Source organism: Hermetia illucens, chromosome 3 (genome assembly GCF_905115235.1).
Source record: "Hermetia illucens chromosome 3, iHerIll2.2.curated.20191125, whole genome shotgun sequence".
In the NCBI taxonomy this organism is placed as follows: domain Eukaryota; kingdom Metazoa; phylum Arthropoda; class Insecta; order Diptera; family Stratiomyidae; genus Hermetia; species Hermetia illucens.
This window is the reverse complement of record NC_051851.1, coordinates 116,331,409-116,352,484: the sequence shown is the minus strand read 5'-3', so window position 1 is coordinate 116,352,484 and position 21,076 is coordinate 116,331,409. Positions and strand designations below refer to the sequence as shown.

General features: G+C 40.1%; 1 protein-coding gene across 5 annotated transcripts in view; it reads left to right on the top strand.

The window, feature by feature from the left end:
• Window positions 1-21,076, top strand: part of LOC119650873 (excitatory amino acid transporter 1) — a 186,330-nt gene that overhangs the window by 128,256 nt on the left and 36,998 nt on the right. For 2 of the 5 annotated variants that reach the window (XM_038054037.1, XM_038054039.1), the window contains 3 exons: window positions 6,780-7,120; window positions 7,195-7,290; window positions 7,419-7,583. In XM_038054037.1, the coding sequence (XP_037909965.1) occupies window positions 6,945-7,120; window positions 7,195-7,290; window positions 7,419-7,583 (437 nt within the window). In that variant the 5' untranslated portion in view covers window positions 6,780-6,944. Of the gene's footprint in view, window positions 1-54; window positions 177-392; window positions 515-6,779; window positions 7,121-7,194; window positions 7,291-7,418; window positions 7,584-21,076 lie in introns of those variants that run through there. The other 3 variants (XM_038054036.1, XM_038054038.1, XM_038054035.1) reach the window with 3 other exon arrangements.

Here is a 21,076-nt window from a genome sequence, read left to right as displayed (position 1 = left end):
AAGAATATCACTTACATGCTCTTGTATTATCGCAAATGTAATATTATGGATGCCGGCCGATCTAGATTACTAGTGGTCCAGTAGTCGTCTTTGATACAGCATCCAACCATCAGAACCGGGTCCCGAGTGAGAATTATAAATAAATTCGTGGAGTGTGTGGGCCCGTTTGGTAGTAGGTAAAGTTTTATAGGAACTTTCTAGTATTCTTCGCGATAACACATAATAAGTTAATTAGATGCTATCCAAAGCACACTTATTTGTTCTTCGAAGGTAGATAATTTGGTGATAAGATAGTCTAACCAAGTGGACGTTTGAATAGCCAATAAATTTTATAATGATTTGATAATCAGTATAAAAACCTTCCATCGTTGATAGCACCATCCATAGGTGTTAATAATAGAAAACGGCAGACTGGATTCATTGTTTCCACTGCATGTGTTTCCCCATTAGCGCCTGGGAGTTTGGGGTAGTCTGGACAGTTCATTTTCATAGGTGATTTAGTGTCTGTCAAAGAGTAAGTTGAAGTGTAGAGTGTATCTGTAAAATGTGCTCAAAATTGTTATGAACTGTAACCCTTTAAAAACAATTGAATTGAATTGTGGATTTATGCTATTTGTAAATATGTGATGAATTCTTTGTACTTTATTGTCGTGGCCGTTTGGTAGTAAAATATGTAAATGAAAAGATTAATTCACTGTTACAATTTGTCTACATACCTAAACAATGTGATTTTATGCTATGTGTAAAGATAATCTTGAAGTTCTGATCCGGTTAATTTATTGTACCATCAAACACCCGGCTTTTGTTGCAATGAAATCACATTATCACTTACCGACAGATTTATTCAAATGAAAACCGGAGGATCGTTGCCCAGATATGAAGGGGATTGAAATTTTTTCATTGTAAATTCTGTGAGCAAAGTTACTGGTTTTATATGAAAGAGTTTAGATTAACTAGGAATGCTAAGTGTGAGATGAAAAGTAACCAATAAAAAGATGCATGCATGAGCTTGAGGCCTACTTCTGGATTTTAACCGTTGTCCTAACTAGATGGGGATTCAGGGCATGGGTTAGTTTAGAACTTCATCATCTAAGTATCATATAAACTAAATTTTCCAGTTATCCCTGTAGGAACTTATTCAATTAAACTGTAAAATATGAAAATTTTTTGAGTTCTCTTTCCCGCAAAAGACAGCGCAAAACGATTGGCTTTCTCTGTGACATGTCAAGAAGGTAGATTCAGCAGTTATCGAGTAGTGAACAGATCCCCAAACAGACGGACAGCGGGGCAGACCTAAACACAGTGAATGGACTTGAATAGTGTTTTCGTAACTTAAATAGCTTGTAGTTTTCAGAGGGATGTCAGGTTTTTCACTGAGAGCATGGAATTGTAGGAGGAACATAACTATCACACGAATGATACAACCCTGATTAAAGATGTCGTAATCGCAGTTTTTCCAAGCTAGTACATTATACATAGTAACTGGTAATATTGTAGCAGTCAATTCGCAAGCAATCGTTATCACATGTTTCTAGTTATGACGAGTAACCGACAGATCACTCAGTTGGAGTATATCGGTAAAAACTATTCATTATTAGCACAGAATCAGTTCAACCTTTAAACAAGATAAACCTGCTATTTAGTCACCACTCATTATCAGTTTTTGCCGGTTTTGTGCAGAAAAGTTTTCATAACGAGCTTTTCAATATCTTTGTGATAATTGAACGTAAGTAAATGAGTGCAATCCTAGCGGGGTCTCTGGGGTTCATTTCTCGTAGAGCAGCATGTCATATTATTGTGCATGTCGGGAGAAATGAATGAATTTTTCCTTGGACTGGAAACTTTTATTAGTGCAGTTGTACCAAGGGGCGGCCAACGACAGAATGTCGTGGAGGGAGCGCTCATTAGTAGTTTAAATTGACAGATGCTCAATATTCTCAACTAAGTTTAACTTGCCCGCAGAGGAACATTTCCGCGTGATATACGCATCTTCCTTTCTGATCATGCTCATGATGATGATGATATGGATGGATATGATATGATATGGATTTCGGAAACAAACACGTCGAAAATTATGGCGCTTGGTAAAATCTTTCACATTTCAGCCAGTGAAAAGTGCAACGTGTGGAAAAACCTAGAAAGCCAGAGTCTCTATTGAATTTTGCAGGGTTTATACTCACATACGTCTGATGGGGCCATTGCTTGCATTCTGCGTCTGCATTATTAAAACGATAGAAATTGTCAAATCTCTCGCATGGTAGGAGGATCTACAATTTAGTTTGGAGAGAAATGGGAACTGGGGAGTACTTATAGCAGAAATCTACACAATTAATATTAATGATAACGACCTGTCCAAGATTAAGAGATGTAAGTACTTCAGCACGACGCCCTCAGCCAACGGTGAATTGTGTCATGAAATTTTTTTACGTAAAAACACAATCTAGATGAGGTTATTTATGGTCAAGGCATGATCAAATCCCAATTTGAAACAGAGCCATGCATCACTTACATACATACATATGTATACACATATATGTATGCAAATTGGTAATAATGTTCATACATCTATCCTCATTGAAATGTTAAAATAGGAAAACTGTGATTATCCCTCTGCGAGAACGAAACCTGTTTCACTTTTCGGGGTTCATATTTTGACTCCTCACCGCCTTATGTTTGATTCAATATTAACAATTGGAACAGCTTCGGGAGTATTAATTGGGTCCTTTCATTTCACAAGACCAAATTCTGTGAAAAATAAATTAAATCCCCTTTCATATGTATGGCTTTTAAACTCAACAGAAAATAGCTCTACTTGCTATGTGCGAAGTGATTTTTCACAAAATTTTGTAATATTGGTTTTGTCGTTTCCCAGTTAATAATATGTGATAGATAGATGCAACGTCTGTTGGGTTGCATTGATTTTAATAAAGTTCTGTTTCATAACAAACCTTAAAAAGGAATAGGGAAAAGTAGCTTCTTCATATATGCGGCGGTATTTCCATTACTCTCGTTAATTATGCCGCTAGCATATTATTTCTATGGCTTAAGATGCAGTAAATTCGCGTGAAATTGATAATTTTGAACTGCTATAACTTTGACAGTGAGAAGTAATGCTTGACTTGGAAGCCTTGCCAGAATGACGATTGCACAACAGCGCAGGTCAGAGTCAGCAATAGCCTGACAGATGCGGCTGCACTATTCAATTTGATACTGGAGCAGGTTATACGAAAGTTGCTAATCGAAACAAAAGGCACGCTGCTCTATAAATCTGGTCAAATCATGGCATATCAAGCTCTCACATTAGCAAAAGGGATTTATGTAAACCTCGATAAAAAAGGAAACAAAGCTAGTCTACGAATTAATGAAAACAAGACGAAAATTATGACGCAAACGGGATGTATTTTGTATTTTTGTAAAATAAGTAGATTGCCCTAAATTTTTCAGAGGGTTGGGTTGGGTGTTTTCCGAAAATGGGTCTCGTTCCGCTTTAAATTTACACATTATGACCCTTACTCCCTTATCTTGTCATTTACATTTGACTATGAAATTATTAATTGAGGCCTTCCTCACTCTGCATGTTTGGGGAACCCCCCTTTAAACGCAAATTCATACCACTGTGTGGTATGATTTCATAGTACCCATATGCCCAATTCACACAAAAAGCAAGATTTTCACCGGCTATAATGTTGTTAATATTAGTAGGGTTTATATCAAATTTTTCAGAATTGTTTCCTATGTCACTAATGCCAAAGTTTACCCTTGCAGCGTGAATGTTAAGATGGTTTACCAACAAAGTTCTGAAATATTGTAATATACCATTTTTAACCTTCGCAGATACTGCAATAATACAAAATCGCGCTATTCGTTGCATATAAACATTCATATATGTGTCATATATTTTTATCAAATATCGGGATATTGCTTCAACCTTATTTTGAAAAAATTGTGTGACAGGGAAACGAACAGACATTGAATCGATTTTAATAACGTTTTGTGTAATACAAAGAGAGATTTGGTTCTTGCAATAGATTCTCCTGTATTGACCGGTACTTTACGAACTGAAGCGCCAGTTTCTCTTGAGTTTGAGATGCAGAAACGATGTGTCTATAACCTTATATGAATGGAGAGATTTCTGGAGGCATTTGGAGCAGTCAATAAAGTGGAGTATGACGCTAGAACCTAGACGTATTTAAATCTCAATGGGCATGATTACATCCTGTCGGCTTCTTGGTAACAACAATAGCATGGGTGTCTGCTTGTTGGTCACACATTGATCGTGTACAGTGCCGGGAAAAAAACGTGCTAAAAGTTTTTAGAGATGTTTTTCCGTTCAAGAACGAATGTATTTTTAATCTTTATATTACATGTTTATATATGATTTTGTAGCATATTTTATATAGAATAAAATGTACAATTTCCATTTTTGAAGAAAGTTATCCTTAAGTAATCACTCTCCCTTTTGCGGTTTTCATCAAGTTTTCGGGCAGAAAAAAAACGTGCTCAAAGTAATTTTTTCAATTTATGGTCATCGAGTTAACGAGTTCAAATCAATTTCTCTAGTTTATTGTTGACTTATTGTGTTGTTAGGGAAGAATTTCCCGAGAAGCTTAAGCCCTTTATCGTTAAAATGGTATACAAGGCCTAGTCAGAGAGTTACTAAGGAATTCAATGTCTTGACATCTGATTCCGTAACACGAACCCGGTTGCAAGAAAGAAGGGTAGCGAACGTTCGAAAAAATCAACTGAGGCGCAGGACCGCACTTGGCTTGCACACCTTTTGCCATGAAAAAATTTGTTCATAGAATTATATTTCAATTATCCTATTAAAATCGTCATGACTTATTCCAAATCTCCATGAAACGCAAAATCTTCCACGTTTTCGTTTTCTTCGATCCTTTTGTAGCGGGTTACAAATTCCACTTCCTTTTCCTACGAGTAAGAGTTCGTACTTTTTTTGCTAGGAAACCTAGTCCCTGAGGAATATATGAGGACTGAAAAAACCATTGTTTTGTCCAGTTGGAGCTTTGGCGCTATAGTAAGATGTTTTTAGTGAAACAGTTCATCTAAGCTTAAATAGGCTCTGTTGGTTGATTTTTGACTTAAAATAGGATGAACTTCGGACGGTCTCAAAGCTATAGTCTTCTATCGCGGTTGTTTTCACTTGAAAAGTGCTACTGGGCGTTGTTGTTGTTTTTGTTTGTGGAGCTGACATACTGTACTTCTTTAGTTGTAGATCTCGGGCCAGCTGCTCGATATGCATGAAGGTAGGTTGTACTTTCCGGGTTGTTCTTCGCATTATGTCAGTAACATCAGCAAAGGCCCGTAGTTAGGTGGTTTTCAAGAAGATAGTGCCTCCGACATCCACATCACCGTGACGGGGCATTTTTTCTAAGATACATCATTCACGAGACAGATCATGCCTCGTTATCAATAATTAGGCATTGATGTCCTTAGCAAAAGGACATTTTTATATTTAAGCTGGTGATCCACTCGGAGTAGTCGCTCGCCTTCATATTTAACCAAATCTGCTAAAGTTTCATGGGCTCTTGGCGACTTGTGGATCTTGAATTTATGGATTGTATTGGACATTTACTCCATGCTTGGTGGTGGCAGCATTTGTCTGAGATTGCTGAATGGCAATTCGTCAATATTTGCGCTGTTGAGGAGCTTATCGAAACCGGTCGAAGGGATTCGAGGTGTTTTGGTTATTCGATCTTGGAGTATAATATCAATGAGAGTCTACGCTGGTTCCAGAATATATTCTGGCATTTATTAAAGCTGAGAGGCGGCGTTTGATTAACTCGTTATTTTTCTGGGGAAACCCACGTTTGCCCCTTTCGTGTGGTACTTGCAACCACCATTTCGTATGTCACTGCCAATAGGATAATCTGTAGTTTATTATCTTTCATAGATTTGAGCAAGCTATGGAAGCCGGAGTATTTTAAAGCCTCCAAGTATGATTTTGATATCATAAGTTTCAAAGGTTCGTTTCACTGCCTCGTGGAAGGAATCCTTCTTCGAATCTACAGTTTCTTCTGTAGGTGGGTCATTGTTAACGAGGTTGATATTTTGGAATTTACCCTGCAAGCGTAGAGTGCATAACCTTTCGATAATATTTTCAAAGCCCAATAAAAGTAGCTTTCATTTTTTGGTTGACTAAGAAATCTATTCTAAGCGCGTGGTTTACTGGCTGTGTATAGTGGCTTTTCTTCAGGAAACCGGTCTCTGTCCAGCGAATTTCTAGCAGCCTCGCCATCATATTTCTTTATCTAAGTTGTTTGTATGCTAAACAGTGGATTCCAATCATATATCAAATAAAAGGTCTCGATTAGTACTTTCCAAAACAGGTGCCAGTTGTGGCATACGTCGTCCAAGGGGGAAGGGGGCGGGGAGCTAGAAAAGCGTCACTTATTTCAAAGACTCGCTCTCAGAAACTATTAAACCAAAATCATGGTGGTGCATATGCGATAGTATTTCGGCTCTCCATTCCAATATTTGCTCAAATTAGATTAATAATAACATATTACTTTATTTCGGACATTTTCTGCAAATTCCCCCTAAAGATCATCCCAGAACCTTGAAACCTTCCCTTAAGTTTTTTCTTTGACTTTAGCAAACACCTAAGGTTCAAGATTTGAATATTCGCATGTATTGCTTTAAAATGGTGATGTCTTTATAGTTAGTATATTGACACTCTTTTTCTCATGACAATCTTTTTATTGAAATAATAAAAACTTGTTGTTCGCATAATTTCACTCAGAATCTTTTTATTATTGCAGATAACGGAATTCATGCGGATATACTAAAACCTTACCCGCCTTCACATCTCCAGTACGGATTAGCCTTAGGATTACAATTTCTTAGTTTCTAACTTTAGTTCTAGTTTTTGACGACGAAAATAAAATTAGCTAAATTTCTAAAGGCTTTACCTAAAAGTAGACACAATGAGCCGTCCAAAAAATAGGCTGAAAGGTTTTATGGGCGAAAACCTGTTAACCCTGCTAACGGTTATCGGTGTTGTATGCGGTACTATTACAGGACTTCTAATAAAAAATAACACAGGGGCATGGACTCCTCGCGAAATCATGTACATTTCATACCCTGGTGATCTCTTCTTAAGGTAAGTTCTAGAAACCAAGCTATTGGAACTGCATCCTTATTTTCATTTTTTTATCTTTTATTGTCATTTTATAGTATGTTAAAATGTCTAATTGTGCCGTTGCTGGTATCGTCGATTGTAAGTGCGATAGGATCTTTGGATTTAAGTATGTCGGGCAAAATTGCTATGAGGTGAGTATTTTTCCTAGTTGCAAAGGGGGATATGTATATGTATGTATATATAGGTGTGGAAAAGGCATTAATTTTCACCTAAGTTTTAACAATTGTTCAATTTTTGAGATTCTGTTCTGCCTTTACAGGGCCTGCATTTACTACATGTTGACAACAATTTTCGCCGTGATTTTGGGTATCATTTTAGTAACAACGATACGACCAGGCGAAAGTGCAAAACTTGCGGAACCCACCAAGACAGTGGGTACCACAAAGCAAGTACTGACGCAGGATACACTTATGGACTTGATACGGTAAGTTGCTTTGAGTATTTTTACCTGCCATCAAACGTTAAAACTCCATTCGTTTACTCGCTGAAGGCGTTGAATTTCAAATTTTCTCTAATATAATTGGATAATTGGGGAAAATTAATAGTAGCAGCAGTAATTTAATGTAATTTTTCCCAATTTGATTAAATGCGGAGGGCCATCTACTAAAAAAAATATGGAAAAGTAGTTCCTAGGAGTCAGTAATTATATTTACTTTTTCCTGATTTTTCACCAAGAGTTAGGTATAAACATATCGACTTTCGGCTCCTCACAGATAGTAGGATAATTGAATTACATCAGATAGTGTCTATACAGTAGTATGCAGTACCGAATGCGAGTGGAGGAAGATGATTTCTCCCCGCTAGGAAAATCAAATTGATTTTTTACTTCCAAAACGCTTTTAAGAGCAAAACTTAATAACGTCTTCGGTATGAATAATTGAATTAGGACTCGATGGGATCGTTTCTTATGATGGTAATGCGCTCTCAGCTACAATCAAGATATGAAAAATTCGCATTGGAATGTTCAGAAGGGTGTTGAAATATTGATTACTTTAGTGTGAAATTTGAGTACAGTCCATTTGTGAAAAAGACCGTTGCTTGGAAGGTTTTAATTCTAGAAACAAAAAAACACTCCCAAATTAGGAATTCATATTTAAAGATACTAAAAGATATGTCCCCGATTTCAATGCTTTTTACATGAAAAATAGGGAAAACAAAACAGCCGATTGAGTTGCTAATAACTAATCGTATTTTGCTGAATTGTTTTGGTATATTGTAAAAAACAACAGCCTCAATAAAAGCAAATGATTAGATCTGTGTGTCTGTCTACCGTCGCGCAGATAAATTATCCATGTATCTGAAAAGATTACGTTATCACAAAAATACAAAACATTGCGCGAGCTCTATAAAGTACTAAGTCTTCCAGAAATTGATTACATTTGATTGTAAATTAAGCCTTCATAACATTTTTTTTTGAGTTTAACATTGAACTATGGTTCAATCACGCTGAAATCACGTGTAACGGTAGTTAACTGATATGGAAAGTTAGTAATAAGGCCCTTGCCATTCTTATACAGGTACATATGTCATTGAAAATCTTGTTCTATAGCATTAATTCACTGATACCGAATGAATAAGTCTATACTGCTTTTCAATTTCTTAGTGTGGAGGTCATTTTAATATATCTTGGGAAGGACACGGTACTATCATACTATTGTTTCAAATTTACATCACTGAAATAAAACGATAAATTATATTAGGTCTACGTTATCACCGATATGGGCTGACGACAAGAAAATATTTCTTTGTATTATATAAGAGTTGTGTTATTTTCTCATGCAAGGAACTATATTGCTGATCAATCAAAAACCCTCACTTCCGCTTTCGATAGTATTTTAAGTCTGGGTATCTAAATCAACTCTTAACTATTTTTGCGTTGGGATATGCTTATATTGTATTAAGTCATTGTTGCAAATTTGACTATTATAGATTCTGGAAAACAAAAAATACGAGAAGTACGAAAATATTCCAACGGTTGCTTTTAGAATTCTTTAAGAACTTCACCATTTATGAATGAAAAACCTTCAAACCACAATTTTGGAGCATATTCTTGATAGTTGTTACTTAAATTAATGGGTATTGCTTCTATGACACTAAGAACACGAAAGGGAAATCTTGTGGCGGTACCGGAATACTTTTCAGATCCAGCATTAAGCACTATCTTTGAAAAGATTACCTCCAAGCAAATTCATTCCGATTGCTGGGGTGAAACAGCGAAATAACCACCACTACGATCTACTGTCCTACAAAGGTTAAATTGACTTCAGAAGCATTCGAAGTATGTTTTAACGCGCTGGGGAATTTAATGCTATGCACACGGATTGGGCATCCAAACTAATCACTCCCAAGGGAAGATAGTTGTGGGACGCCCGAGAAACTAGGCTTGACATCGCCGCAGATCGACGAAAAATCCCATACCTGATTGACTTTGATTAAAAGCCTGAGGGGGAAGGTTATAACGCCCGGGATATTTACGTACCTCCTTTAACAAGTAATACAAGTAGAAAACTAACACACAAATCGATGAACCGGTTGAATTTCCGTGAGTGTACAAACGCTCATCTGCAAACTAACACTCTCTTGAAAACCACAGATGAAGTAGGTAAAGCATTTTCCACGTGGAAAACTACAAGAAGGTTGAAAAGATCTGCTCAATTCGAATTGCCACTGCAAAACACTTGGAAAAGGTATTCTTCCTCCATTTACCGCACATGGAGTCAAGACTTCCAAAAATAAATAATGGCTACGCCGAAGGCATACCTCTCATTCAGAGTGGAAAATTGCTCGAGTCTTTAAAAAACTAGTGCAAGAAAGCTACAGAATATGACCTACTACTCAGCGGATTTTGGATGTGACGCGAGCCTTCGATAAAGTATGATTTTTAAAATAAAGAAATTGCTTTTGGCACAGTTTCATGGAATTTTGGAATATTTTATCTTGGAACGCAAACCTACATTCTCCTTACCTGTGACCTCCTAACTACTAACTTGATTACCTCAGAGGCTTTAAAAGTACGACAGTAAGATAAGAGATCTCATTGTGGGTGACGAAGTATAAACAAAGGTTAACTTCCATCCTAACCCTTTAGCCAGGAGACTGCTACAATAGCCTAATGTCAACAAAATGTTGCATATTTTTGAATAATATATGTATGTATGTATGTAATGTATTTTTCTTTTTTATGGATGGAGGTGGAAATCTTAGAAAGACGCTGCTGCGCCAGGTTGCAGCAGTGTGTGGGACCCACTAAAACCACCCCCACTCTTCCGCCCCTCCCCGCGGGACCACCGTGAAGTATTACTTCGCGGGGGAGGCTCTGGTTCACTATACCCGCTCGTCCATGTCACGTCTCCGTCGCGCCGCCTTCCGAGCTCGATCCAACTCCAGGAGTTTTGTCTGCACCACGGCCACTGCCTCATTTACCGTCATCCAGTTTTCCTCCGACTTCAGCATCTTTTCCACCAGGCTCGAGGGCTCGATGTCCGCCCCTAAGATGCTGTTCAACCTCCTTTTCTGCTGCAGAAATCTGGGACAATGGAACATAGCGTGCTCCGGGTCCTCGAGTGTAGCACCGCATTCAGGACAGTTGGGAGACACGTCCAACTCGAAGCGATGCAAGTACCTATAGCCACCGTGTCCCGTAAGGAACTGTGTCAGGTGGGAATTCAATTCTCCGTGCTTTCGGTTGCTTTTTCGTCCGCCAGGTCCAGTTTGGCATTCGTAACCATGACTTGATTGTATGAATGGCTTCATTTGCATAAAGCTCCACGTCCTCGGGATGCTTTGCAATTACAACTACCGCCAGGTCGACCGCAAAACCAATCAGCATTTTCTCCTCCGGCACGCGAAGGCCAAGCACTCCGTCGTACACTATGTTCCACAGCAGCGGTCCCAATAAAGAACCTTGAGGCACACCTGCTGTCACAATGTAGTCCTTCGGCCCGTCGTCCGTCTCGTACCAGAGAAGCCTTTTCGAAAGGTAACTCTCGATGAGCCGAATCAAGCAGCTAGGAACACCCAGTTTGGCCAAAGCGCCTTTAATCCAGCCCCAGTTGGCTGAGTTAAAAGCATTTTTGACGTCTAGCGTCACCAGAGCATAGTATTTGCCCATGGCCATTGTATTTCGAGCCAATTCCACGACCTTTGCTACTGCATCGACCGTAGAACGGGCTCGTCGAAACCCATATTGCCGCTCCGAAAGACCATCCACAAGCTCGATGAACGGGAGCAGCCTGTTGTATATCACCCTCTCCAACATCTTCCCCATGGTGTCTAAGAGACAAATAGGGCGATATGAAGAGGGCACGGCGGGTGGTTTTCGGGGCTTCGGTAGCAACACCAGCTTCTGCCTCTTCCACTGGGCGGGAAACACTCCTTCCTCCATGCACGATTCGAATGTGCTTGCGAACCACCTTGGTCTGGCCTTGACCGCCACCTTCAGAGCCCTGTTCGGAATTCCGTCCAATCCCGGAGCCTTGCTGTCCTCAATGCGTCTGCAGATTTCCCAGAGTACCTCTTCGGTAACATCAAGGATCGAGAAGACGTCCTACTGAGCTGCTAGTTGGGGTTCTCTTTCGTCCTGCTCCTGCTGCGGGAAAAGAGTTGTAATTATTTGCAACAAGAGCTGTGGGCATGTCACTTGAGGTGATTTTCGCCCGCGGATCTTCTTCATTACAACTTGGTAGGCTGTACCCCACGGATTCGTATTGGCCTCCATGAGAGACCATTCCCGCTTGCTTCTCCGAATGGCCTTCTTAAGATTGCTTCGCAGATCCCTGTATTCCTCCTCACGCTCCTGGTGTTCCGGCCTTCCTCTTGTCCTGTGGGAAAGTCTCCTCGCTCGGAGATAAGAGGATCTCAAGGCAGCGATCTCCGTGTTCCACCAGTAGTTTGGCCTCTTGCCGTGGTGCAAACGTCGTCGTGGCATCGTAGCGTCGCATGCTTCGGCTACACGCTGAGACAGCTGTGTGACCCTTTCCACCGCTGTTCCATCTGGATCATGGGCTCCCTCCAATGTGGCCAGGAATGTCTCCACGTCGAAAGCTCCGATAGACCAGCCAACCGCCTTAGCCTTTCCACCTCCAGAGCGTCGTTGATTGCTTCACCGGTTCTCAATGCGGAGGAAGATGGCCTGGTGGTCACTGTGGGTGTAGTGCTCACTCACTTGCCAAGCCATCTCCCTCACCAGTGAAGTGCTAACAAAGGTCAGGTCAACTATCGAACCCGACCCTCTTCCTCGAAAGGTGGGCACGCATCCAACGTTGGCCAGCACTATGTCCACCTCCGCAAATGACTCCAACAGAATTTGACCTCTGGTGTTCGTCGATCGGCTTCCCCACTCCAGGGCCCACGCTTTGAAATCGCCCGCAATGATTTTAGGGCTGCAGTCGCTAGCGCCCAACACCAGACTGTCTAACATCTCCTCATATTGTGCTAAGGTTGCACTAGGAGGAGCGTAACAGCTGTAAATATGGACACCGTTGACCTTCGCCCTTATAAAACCGGCTGCGGGGGGGCCATGACTTCCTGAATGGCCTGTATTCCGCACACCCAGATTGCGGCGTTGCCAGACGCATCCACCGCCCAAGTCGCACCGCCGTGGTTTCTGTACGGCTCGCAAATAACCGCGACATCGACATTCGACTCTCGAATGGTTTGCGAGAGCAGGTCCTGAGCTGTCTCACAGTGATTAAGATTGATTTGTATCAATCTCTTTTGCCTGTGCGGTTCAGCTCCCTCCTATATACCGGACATCTGCTGGTTCCCGCAACATGCCGGTCGCCCACGCCCTCTTTCCCACTACATAGCATCCATCGTGGATCTCCGGTGCAATCTTTGATGAGGTGGCCCTCTTCCCCACACTTCCTGCAACTCCTCGACCTATCATGCTGGCTAGTGCATGCCGCCGCAAAATAGCCGAAATCGAGGCATCTGAAGCATCTCTTTAGAGATATTTGCTCCCTGAGCCTGCACACGACCCAACCTACTCTTACCTTGCCCGCGGTAATTAACTTAATAGCTGATTCCGACGGAAAACTAATAATAACGGTCTGTGTGCCGCCTTATGCCTTCTTCATCATTCAGGTTGAACTGTTGCCTCAGTGCAGCACAGATGTCCTCCCGTGAGGTGACCTCATCTAGGTCCTTGCATTCAATCACTATCTCCCGTTTCCGAGCTCTTACCTCAGCTTCCTCTCCTAGTACACTTTCCACCTTCCCGCGGAAGTTATCGTCCGACTTGTCGGCGGATCTACTTAACTCCAGCACGAAGGGACGCGCCTGATGGGAGATTTGGCAACTCCGCACAGGCATGTATGTATGTAATGTATTAATAATGTATTCTGAGGAATACATTTCACGTTTAGTTGGAAGATTTGAATACTTTTTATGGTTTTGTGTAAAACAAAAAATCGGTTTACTGTCTGTCCGTTACACACATTTTTCTCGGAGACTGTAGCGATTGACACCAAATTTGGTGGAAAGGTGGGAACTGTGAACGCTCACGCATGCAGTAAGTTACATCCTGTTACGACGAATTTAAGGGAAGTCCCCATACATGCAAAAGGGGAGTGTAAATTTTTTTTCACCAAATATGGTCATGTGTCCGGATAGCTGAGTGGTTAGAGCGCAAGGCTGTCGTACGGAAGGTCGCGGTTCAAATCTCACTGGTGGCAGTGGAATTTGTATCGTGATTTGACGTCGGATACCAGTCGACTCAGCTGTGAATGAGTACCTGAGTGAAATCAGGGTAATAATCTCGGGCGAGCGCAATGCTGACCACATTGCCTCCTAGTGTACCGTTACGGTCTTGAATGAAGTGCTCTAACACACTTCAAGGCCCTGATCTAATATGGATTGTTGCGCCAACGATTATTATTATTACTATAGTCATGTGGGGTATCAAAGGAAAGGTCTCGGTTAGTAGTTTCCAGAACCAGTCTTAGTTTTAACATTTGTTGGAAAGGCGGGAGATCATTTATTTAACGGGGCCATTCTCAGAAACCGCCCAACCGAAAAATCTGAAAAAAATCAAGAGGCTGCCAATATATGGTGGCTAGCCTTCGAAATACCTTTCATACCGATATCCCTTCAAATAAAGTTAATGATAGTATATTACTATAATTTTCAGTAATTGGCACAGATCCTGGCACCATGAAATGCAGCGATCTAGGCTATAATATACAGCTTGATCCTACCAAGTTTGGTGGAAAACGCACTATTACTAACAAAGTCATAATAGGCCAAAATTCCGACTTCTTTGGAAATTCAAAATTTTGAATGTTAATAACACCCCAAAGTGGATATTCTCACATAATATATGCGTGTATTACGTGTTACGTACTAATGGGACAAATTCACATTCAAATGTCTTAATAAAGGAAATACACAAAACCTTTCATACTTGAAGCGTCCGGTTTCCGGTATCCCGATTTGTTGTTAGTTTCTATTCTAGAAAGATTCAAAAAACAAATATGTCGTTAAAAAAATAAATGTACCTCTATTTCATGGTAGGCCAGAGCGCTGGTCACGGCTTAAACACAGAACAGCAATGAACGGTCGATGCTGATGTGCGGTGGTCTCACAGGGAACGGTTTTGCTACCAACAACGATGATAATAAGGCGGCATCGTGTGAGGGGATAGTTGATTTGTGTTTTATTGTTTCCATGCCCACTGCTAAATTTTCAATTGAATCATTTAGGTGTGAAAAGGACGCAGTACCCAGCACCAGTTTGTTTTGGTCAACTTGTTAGCAATATATTTGTTACACGGGAGAAAGATAGACGCGACTAGTTTTTAAGGTTTTGCGTAAAACAAAACTTTATTAAAATGTCTGTCTGTCCGTTGCATGCATTTTTCTCGGAGATTGCAGCAGCGATTGACACCAAATTTGGTGGAAAGGTGGAAACTGTGAACGCTCATCATACATATTGTGACTTACATCGACTTTAAGGGGAGGTCCCCATACTTGCACAAGGGGGGTATCAAATGAAAGGTCTCGATTAGCACTTTCCGAAGTTGGTCTTAGTTTTGACATTTGTTGGAAAGACGGGGAGTTGACAGGGGTCATGCGGTCATTCTCAGAAACTGTCGAACTGAAAAATCTGAAAAAATCAAGAGGCTGCCATTATATGGTGGCTTGGCTCCGAAATACCTTCCATACCGATATAATAAAAATAAAATTAATAATAGTATATTACTATAATTTTCAGTAATTGACTGCAGAAACCCCGTTAAGTTCATCTTAATGTCAATATCACCCGAAAGTGGTTGTTCTCACACAATATATGCGTATATTACGTGTTACGTACTAATGGGACAAATTCATATTCAAATGCTTTTATAAAAAAAGTGCACGAAGTCTTTCATACTTGAAGCGTCCAGCTTCCGGTTTGCCGACTTGTTAATTTTTTTTAGGTTATATTTTTTGAACTTTTAAAATATGCATTCCATCTGTCTGCATATCTATCATGCGCATAGCTGGGAACGTTACATATGGAGTAAGTGACATCTCTCTATGCTGAGTAAGTCACATCTCTACGTTAAGGGGGGGGGGGGGGAGGTATGAAAAGATAGATCTCAACTGGTGCTTTTCGAAGCAAATCTTAGTTTTGGCATCTGTGGAGAAGGCAGGTATTGTCGGGTATTGTCGAAAATGATGACTTATTTAATGAACCCATTTTCAGATACTACCCAACCGAAAAATCGGAGAAAATCATGGAACTGTCTCTATACGATGTCCAGGCTAAATACTCTCCATATTGATACCTACTTTTTAACTAATATTACTATGCTTTTCGAAAATTGGACTAGCTTCATTAAAATAGTACTATTACTGATAAAGTTACTGCCTTTGCCGTTTCCGCGTAAATTTACAGCAATCCAAAATACTAAATGTCAATATCACATTAAGGTGACTAGTCTGCGGGCTACCTATAAATGGAATAGTTCTGCACTCAAATGTACTTACATAAAAAAAGAATAAAACCTTTCATATTTGAAGCGTTGAGCTTAAGATTTTCCGCTTTTTTGTTTTGCCTTTCTTTTTGTACCAATGTTACCTTTAAATTTATCCGACTCTTTGTTAATTACTGTTTGCAATTGTGATAGACCAAATGAAAATTCAAAATCGTTTCTTTTGCTTTACTAGTCTCTTATTGATTCGCAGATGTGCATGTTTCGACGACTACTTGTCGCTTTCTTTTATTTGAACCAAGGCTCTGAGGAAACAGTTTAATTGTACCATATTCAATGAAAAATTTATGAAAGATTCAACTAAAAGAAATATTTTATTCAAATGTAGTTTTGGAGCATTTTGTGTTTTGAAACAATACTTAACATTATCAGTATAAATTAACGAAAAGTATCCGGATAGCTGAGCGGTTAGAGCACATGGCTTTCGTACGGTCGTGGTTCAATTCTCACTGGTGGCAGTGGGTTTGTATCGTGATTTGACGTCGGATACCAGTTGACTCAGCTGTGAATGAGTCCCTGAATCAAATCAGGGCAATAATCTCGAGCGAGCGCAATGCTGACCACATTGCCTCCTACAGTGCGACATAGTGTGTCTGTCTGTTCGTTTGTCTCTTTGTCACACGAACTTTTCTCTGTCACACTCACTTTTCTCAGATACCGATTGATACCAAATGTGGTGGGAAGGTGGAACTGTGAAACCCCATGCATGTTGGACAATTTTTTCCAGTGAATTTAGCCATGTGGGGTATCAAATGAGGGTCTCGATTAGTACTTTTGAATGCTGCTCAGTTCAGAGATTTAATGCAAAAAAGGGGAGGGCTGGGCTGTAAAGTGGTCATTTCTCAGACTCAGACCGATAATCTGAAGCTGCCACTATATGGTGCCTAGGCTCCTTCCATACCGATATCTGCATATATAAAGTTAATAATAGTATACTACTATAATTTTTATTAATTGACTGCAAAGTCCCCCTTAAGTTCATCAGTATCATGAAGCAGTGGTAGCAGTACCATAATCCTACCAAGCTCCCTGGCCCTCCACCAGCCCAGTCACCGCGCCGTCACATGCGATATGCAATTAATTTTTGAATGAAATAAGTTGAAGCAAAGCAAACTAAAATCCAAAAACACCGGGTTAGGTATCCCTTGATTCAATTCGGTTCCTTGCTAGACTAATGTAGATAGTTGAACGAAATTCAATAACCTCTTGCAACATATGTACACATTCATCGAGTGATATTCATTATTTGAATTTGATTACAATTAACGCATTCATATGTATTTTACTTTGCTGTATGTATAATGTGTGTCAACAACTTAATTAACTTCAATGAAGATTTGCTCGGCATTCCATAAGATTAAGTCATGAATATTAAGTCTTGTAAAACTTTATATAGAATTGCTTCTCATGACATATGGGTGATTGTAGAAATGTGTAAGGTCAATAGCAATAATGAGGGTGAGATGGACTTTTTGTAAAAAAATTTTGTGAAATTAAGTAGACAAATCGGGAGGCTTTTTATGGTCTTGCTGAAAGCGAAACTTTATTGAAATTGGTTCACTGTCTGTCTGTCACAGGCATTTTTCTAAGAAATGTGGGGAATTATATTGTTGAAGGTTGAATTTAGGGGAGCACACATACTTAAAGAGAATAGAAATAAACATTCACCGAATATATCCGTGTTGGGTATACAAGTAAAAAGTGTTGTTTCTTAAGCTGCTATTAGTTTTGACAAAGAACTGGAAAAAAATATTATAATTTGGGACCAAATTATTTTTACATTATTGTTAAATTTTAAAAATTTACTTCGAACCTCCATAAGCTCGTCCTACATCCGCAAAAATTCAGTAATATAGGTTTTAATAAGAAGCATCACATTTGAAAGTTTATTGTAAATTCCAATATTATGAAGAAAAGTATAATAAGTAAAATGTCAGTATAACATAAAACCAAACCAAAACCAAATATTCTTAAATAAAACATCAATAAAACCGTTCATATCTGAAACGCCGAGCTTCTGGTTTAAAATATGTAAACTTTATTGACTTTGGTTAATTCATTGCGACTCAGTTAAACTTCCAAATTATGAAATTTAGTGTTGTGTTAATAAGCTGACTCCTCGTCTATTAAATATTACAAATTGTGAAAAATTTTTAAATATCTGTCGTGTTTTGAGTTAAAGAAAGGTAGTAACGCGGATCGTACAACAGCTTTATTCAAGACGATTACCTCCAAAGGCGCCTCACCATACACAATTTCATGACTGCACGCCTAGTTAATGGACCAGAACGAATGTATTCCTCCCCAACTTACGCTAACCCTAAGAACCAAGCTGTCATTTTCAATTTATTGGGTCTTGGGTTTTCATACCAAGTGCATTGCTAAATCCAAGCTAAATGGCAAAATATTGAATACCGTGATTCTCGAAAGAATTCTGTTTTCCAATATAATAGTGTCCTGATTGTATTAGCTAAATCTCCGGGCCAAGGAGCCTCCACCATAACTAAGTCCCCCTGTTGAGTTGAGCCCATTGTCTCCTCCTTTTAATGACAGAGAGTTCTTTGACAGACTGTCTGAAATGATGTTCACCCCTTTCCTTATCACTCTTTCTGGTGATTCTATTATAGTTGGTGAGTAGGAGTTGAGAACGTTTCTCATCTTCTATGCATATTCATGAATTCTTGTTCCACCCTTGTATCAAACCTATTAAGTTGAACTTCTGAAAGGCAAAGATTAATGGCCGCAGCAATCAACTGGGTTCGCTTCTTCATTCCTTTACCGTGCAGTTCAACTTTCAACATTCAACATTTTAAAGATTTTGTTGTTTTTAAGGGTTTGTTGTGTCTGTCCGTCATATGTACTTTTTCTAAGAAATGACAGTACCAATTCCCACGAAATTTAGTGGGAAGGTGGGAACTGTGAACCCTTACACATGCGGTGAATTGCATTGCTGTGCGTTGAACTTAAAGGGGGGCATAACCTTAAAAGAGGGGTGCTTTTTTGAAATTGAAACTTTCATGGTGTAATCATAACATTTCAATTCGTCAATACCACGACAAAGCCATCTCACACGAATGGGAGGTTGTAGGGAAATATTTCGTTTTAGTTTTCTAATCATTTTTATGTCAATATCATTTAATCCAGGCAGACATATGTATGTATTTATATGTATACGTAAAGGAAGCTTTGGCATAGTGCCTAATTCAGGTAGATATATTTGTACATTGTACAAGCGGTATTCAATATACCCAATTTATATGTATGAATGTATACTTTTATGCACGAAATGAATCGAATATAGGTGTACGATAAATTTATATACATACGTATATAAGTATAGTACAGGGTAATAGACAATCTTTGTTTGTTTAGGGTGAGCATAATATCTACGACTGTAATATGTACGTATATCTTGTAGTCTGAAAAAACCATGAAGGAATATTTTGGTTTTTTAGCCATATACGAATGGAGAAACATTTGTAGAAAGTTTCTCACATGAGATGAACCTTTACATCTGATGCGCCAGCTTCCGGTTTCCCCATATATATTCCATACTCCGCTTGCTTTTTGATATTTACTTGCTTCGTAAGTCTTCTTCGTATTGTATGCCTCGATGGAGTGACATTCACTGCGCAGTTGGGAGTGAACTTTTGAAGTTGACATTAGTGAATTAATATCAAAAATATTTTTAATTCTGCTGACAAATCTGTGGGACATAGTTTTTGGCCTGCCCTGCTGTTCGATGATGTTGCTGAAATATCTGAATCCGATTGCTGTATGTGATTTCTTGAAAACGCGAAGAGTTTTTCTCGTTGAATCTCCATTTTTATACATTTCAATAATTTTTTTTTTGGGAGTAGGGTAGGTGAATGCTTTTACGCACAGAGGGTTGGACTCCCGCAACAGCACGCCGGCGGACTACCAACCTCCCTGTCATCAGAGAACTAGCCCGGAACCGTTTGACACATTACTTCGGGTTAGCCCCCCCGCTCTCCCGGCTTTAGGCGCCTTCAAGTCAGGGAATTCCTTTCACCAACGGAAGGGGAGGGGAGGAAGGGAGTTGCTGTTGATTTAGGGAACCCCTTACCGTCCGATCCCTCCACCGGTCGAGTTCAATCTTCCTTGCAATAAGAAGAGCCCGAACATAATGCACAATACAATTACAGCTGCCAGCGCTTGTTGTCGAGAGAGATCTCCCCTGTGTCTGCATAAAGCTGCCGACGAGAGTCACCCCACCTCTCACAAGAGAAAAAGGTGTTTTCAGCGTCGTCCGCACTCCATTGCAGAACACAAAATCAGGAGATCGCTCCTTCTCAATCCTTTGCAGGTAGGACTGAAACTTAGAAGTTGGGTTAGGAAGTAATCAATCTCACCGTGCGTTCTGTTCAACCAAGGGTCTAATTTGTCGATGAGCCGCGCAGTCCATCTGCCCCTTGGCTCATTTTGCCAAGAAAGTTGCCACTCGGTAAGGGTGCGTTGACGTTCTTCACGGGCAACCACCTCTCTTAAGTTTTCGCCCTTACGGTGGTAGATAGCGTTGCGGCAAGGAGGGCAACAGGGATCACTTCTGCAATCACCATCACAGCCGGTTCGGAGACGGTGTGATAAGCATATGCCATTCGCAAAGTTCGTCGCCTCTGCACTTGAGCGAGGCGTTTACGATGCATCTCCTTGTCCAGGGCATCAGCCCATGCCTCCGCCCTATAGAGAAGAACCGACTGCGTTGCTCCCATAAGGAGACGTCTCCTAGTTGATATAGGGCCCCGATATTCCCCATTAACCGATTCGAGGCCGCGATTCAGCCGCTGCTGTTTTGATTTGCTCGAAGAAGCTCATCTTCAAGTCGAGCATTAAACCAAGGTATTTAACCGCTGGTTTTGACTCTATAATCAACTCGCCGACCGATATGGGACGCAGGGTCGGGATTCTCCTTTTGGTCAGGA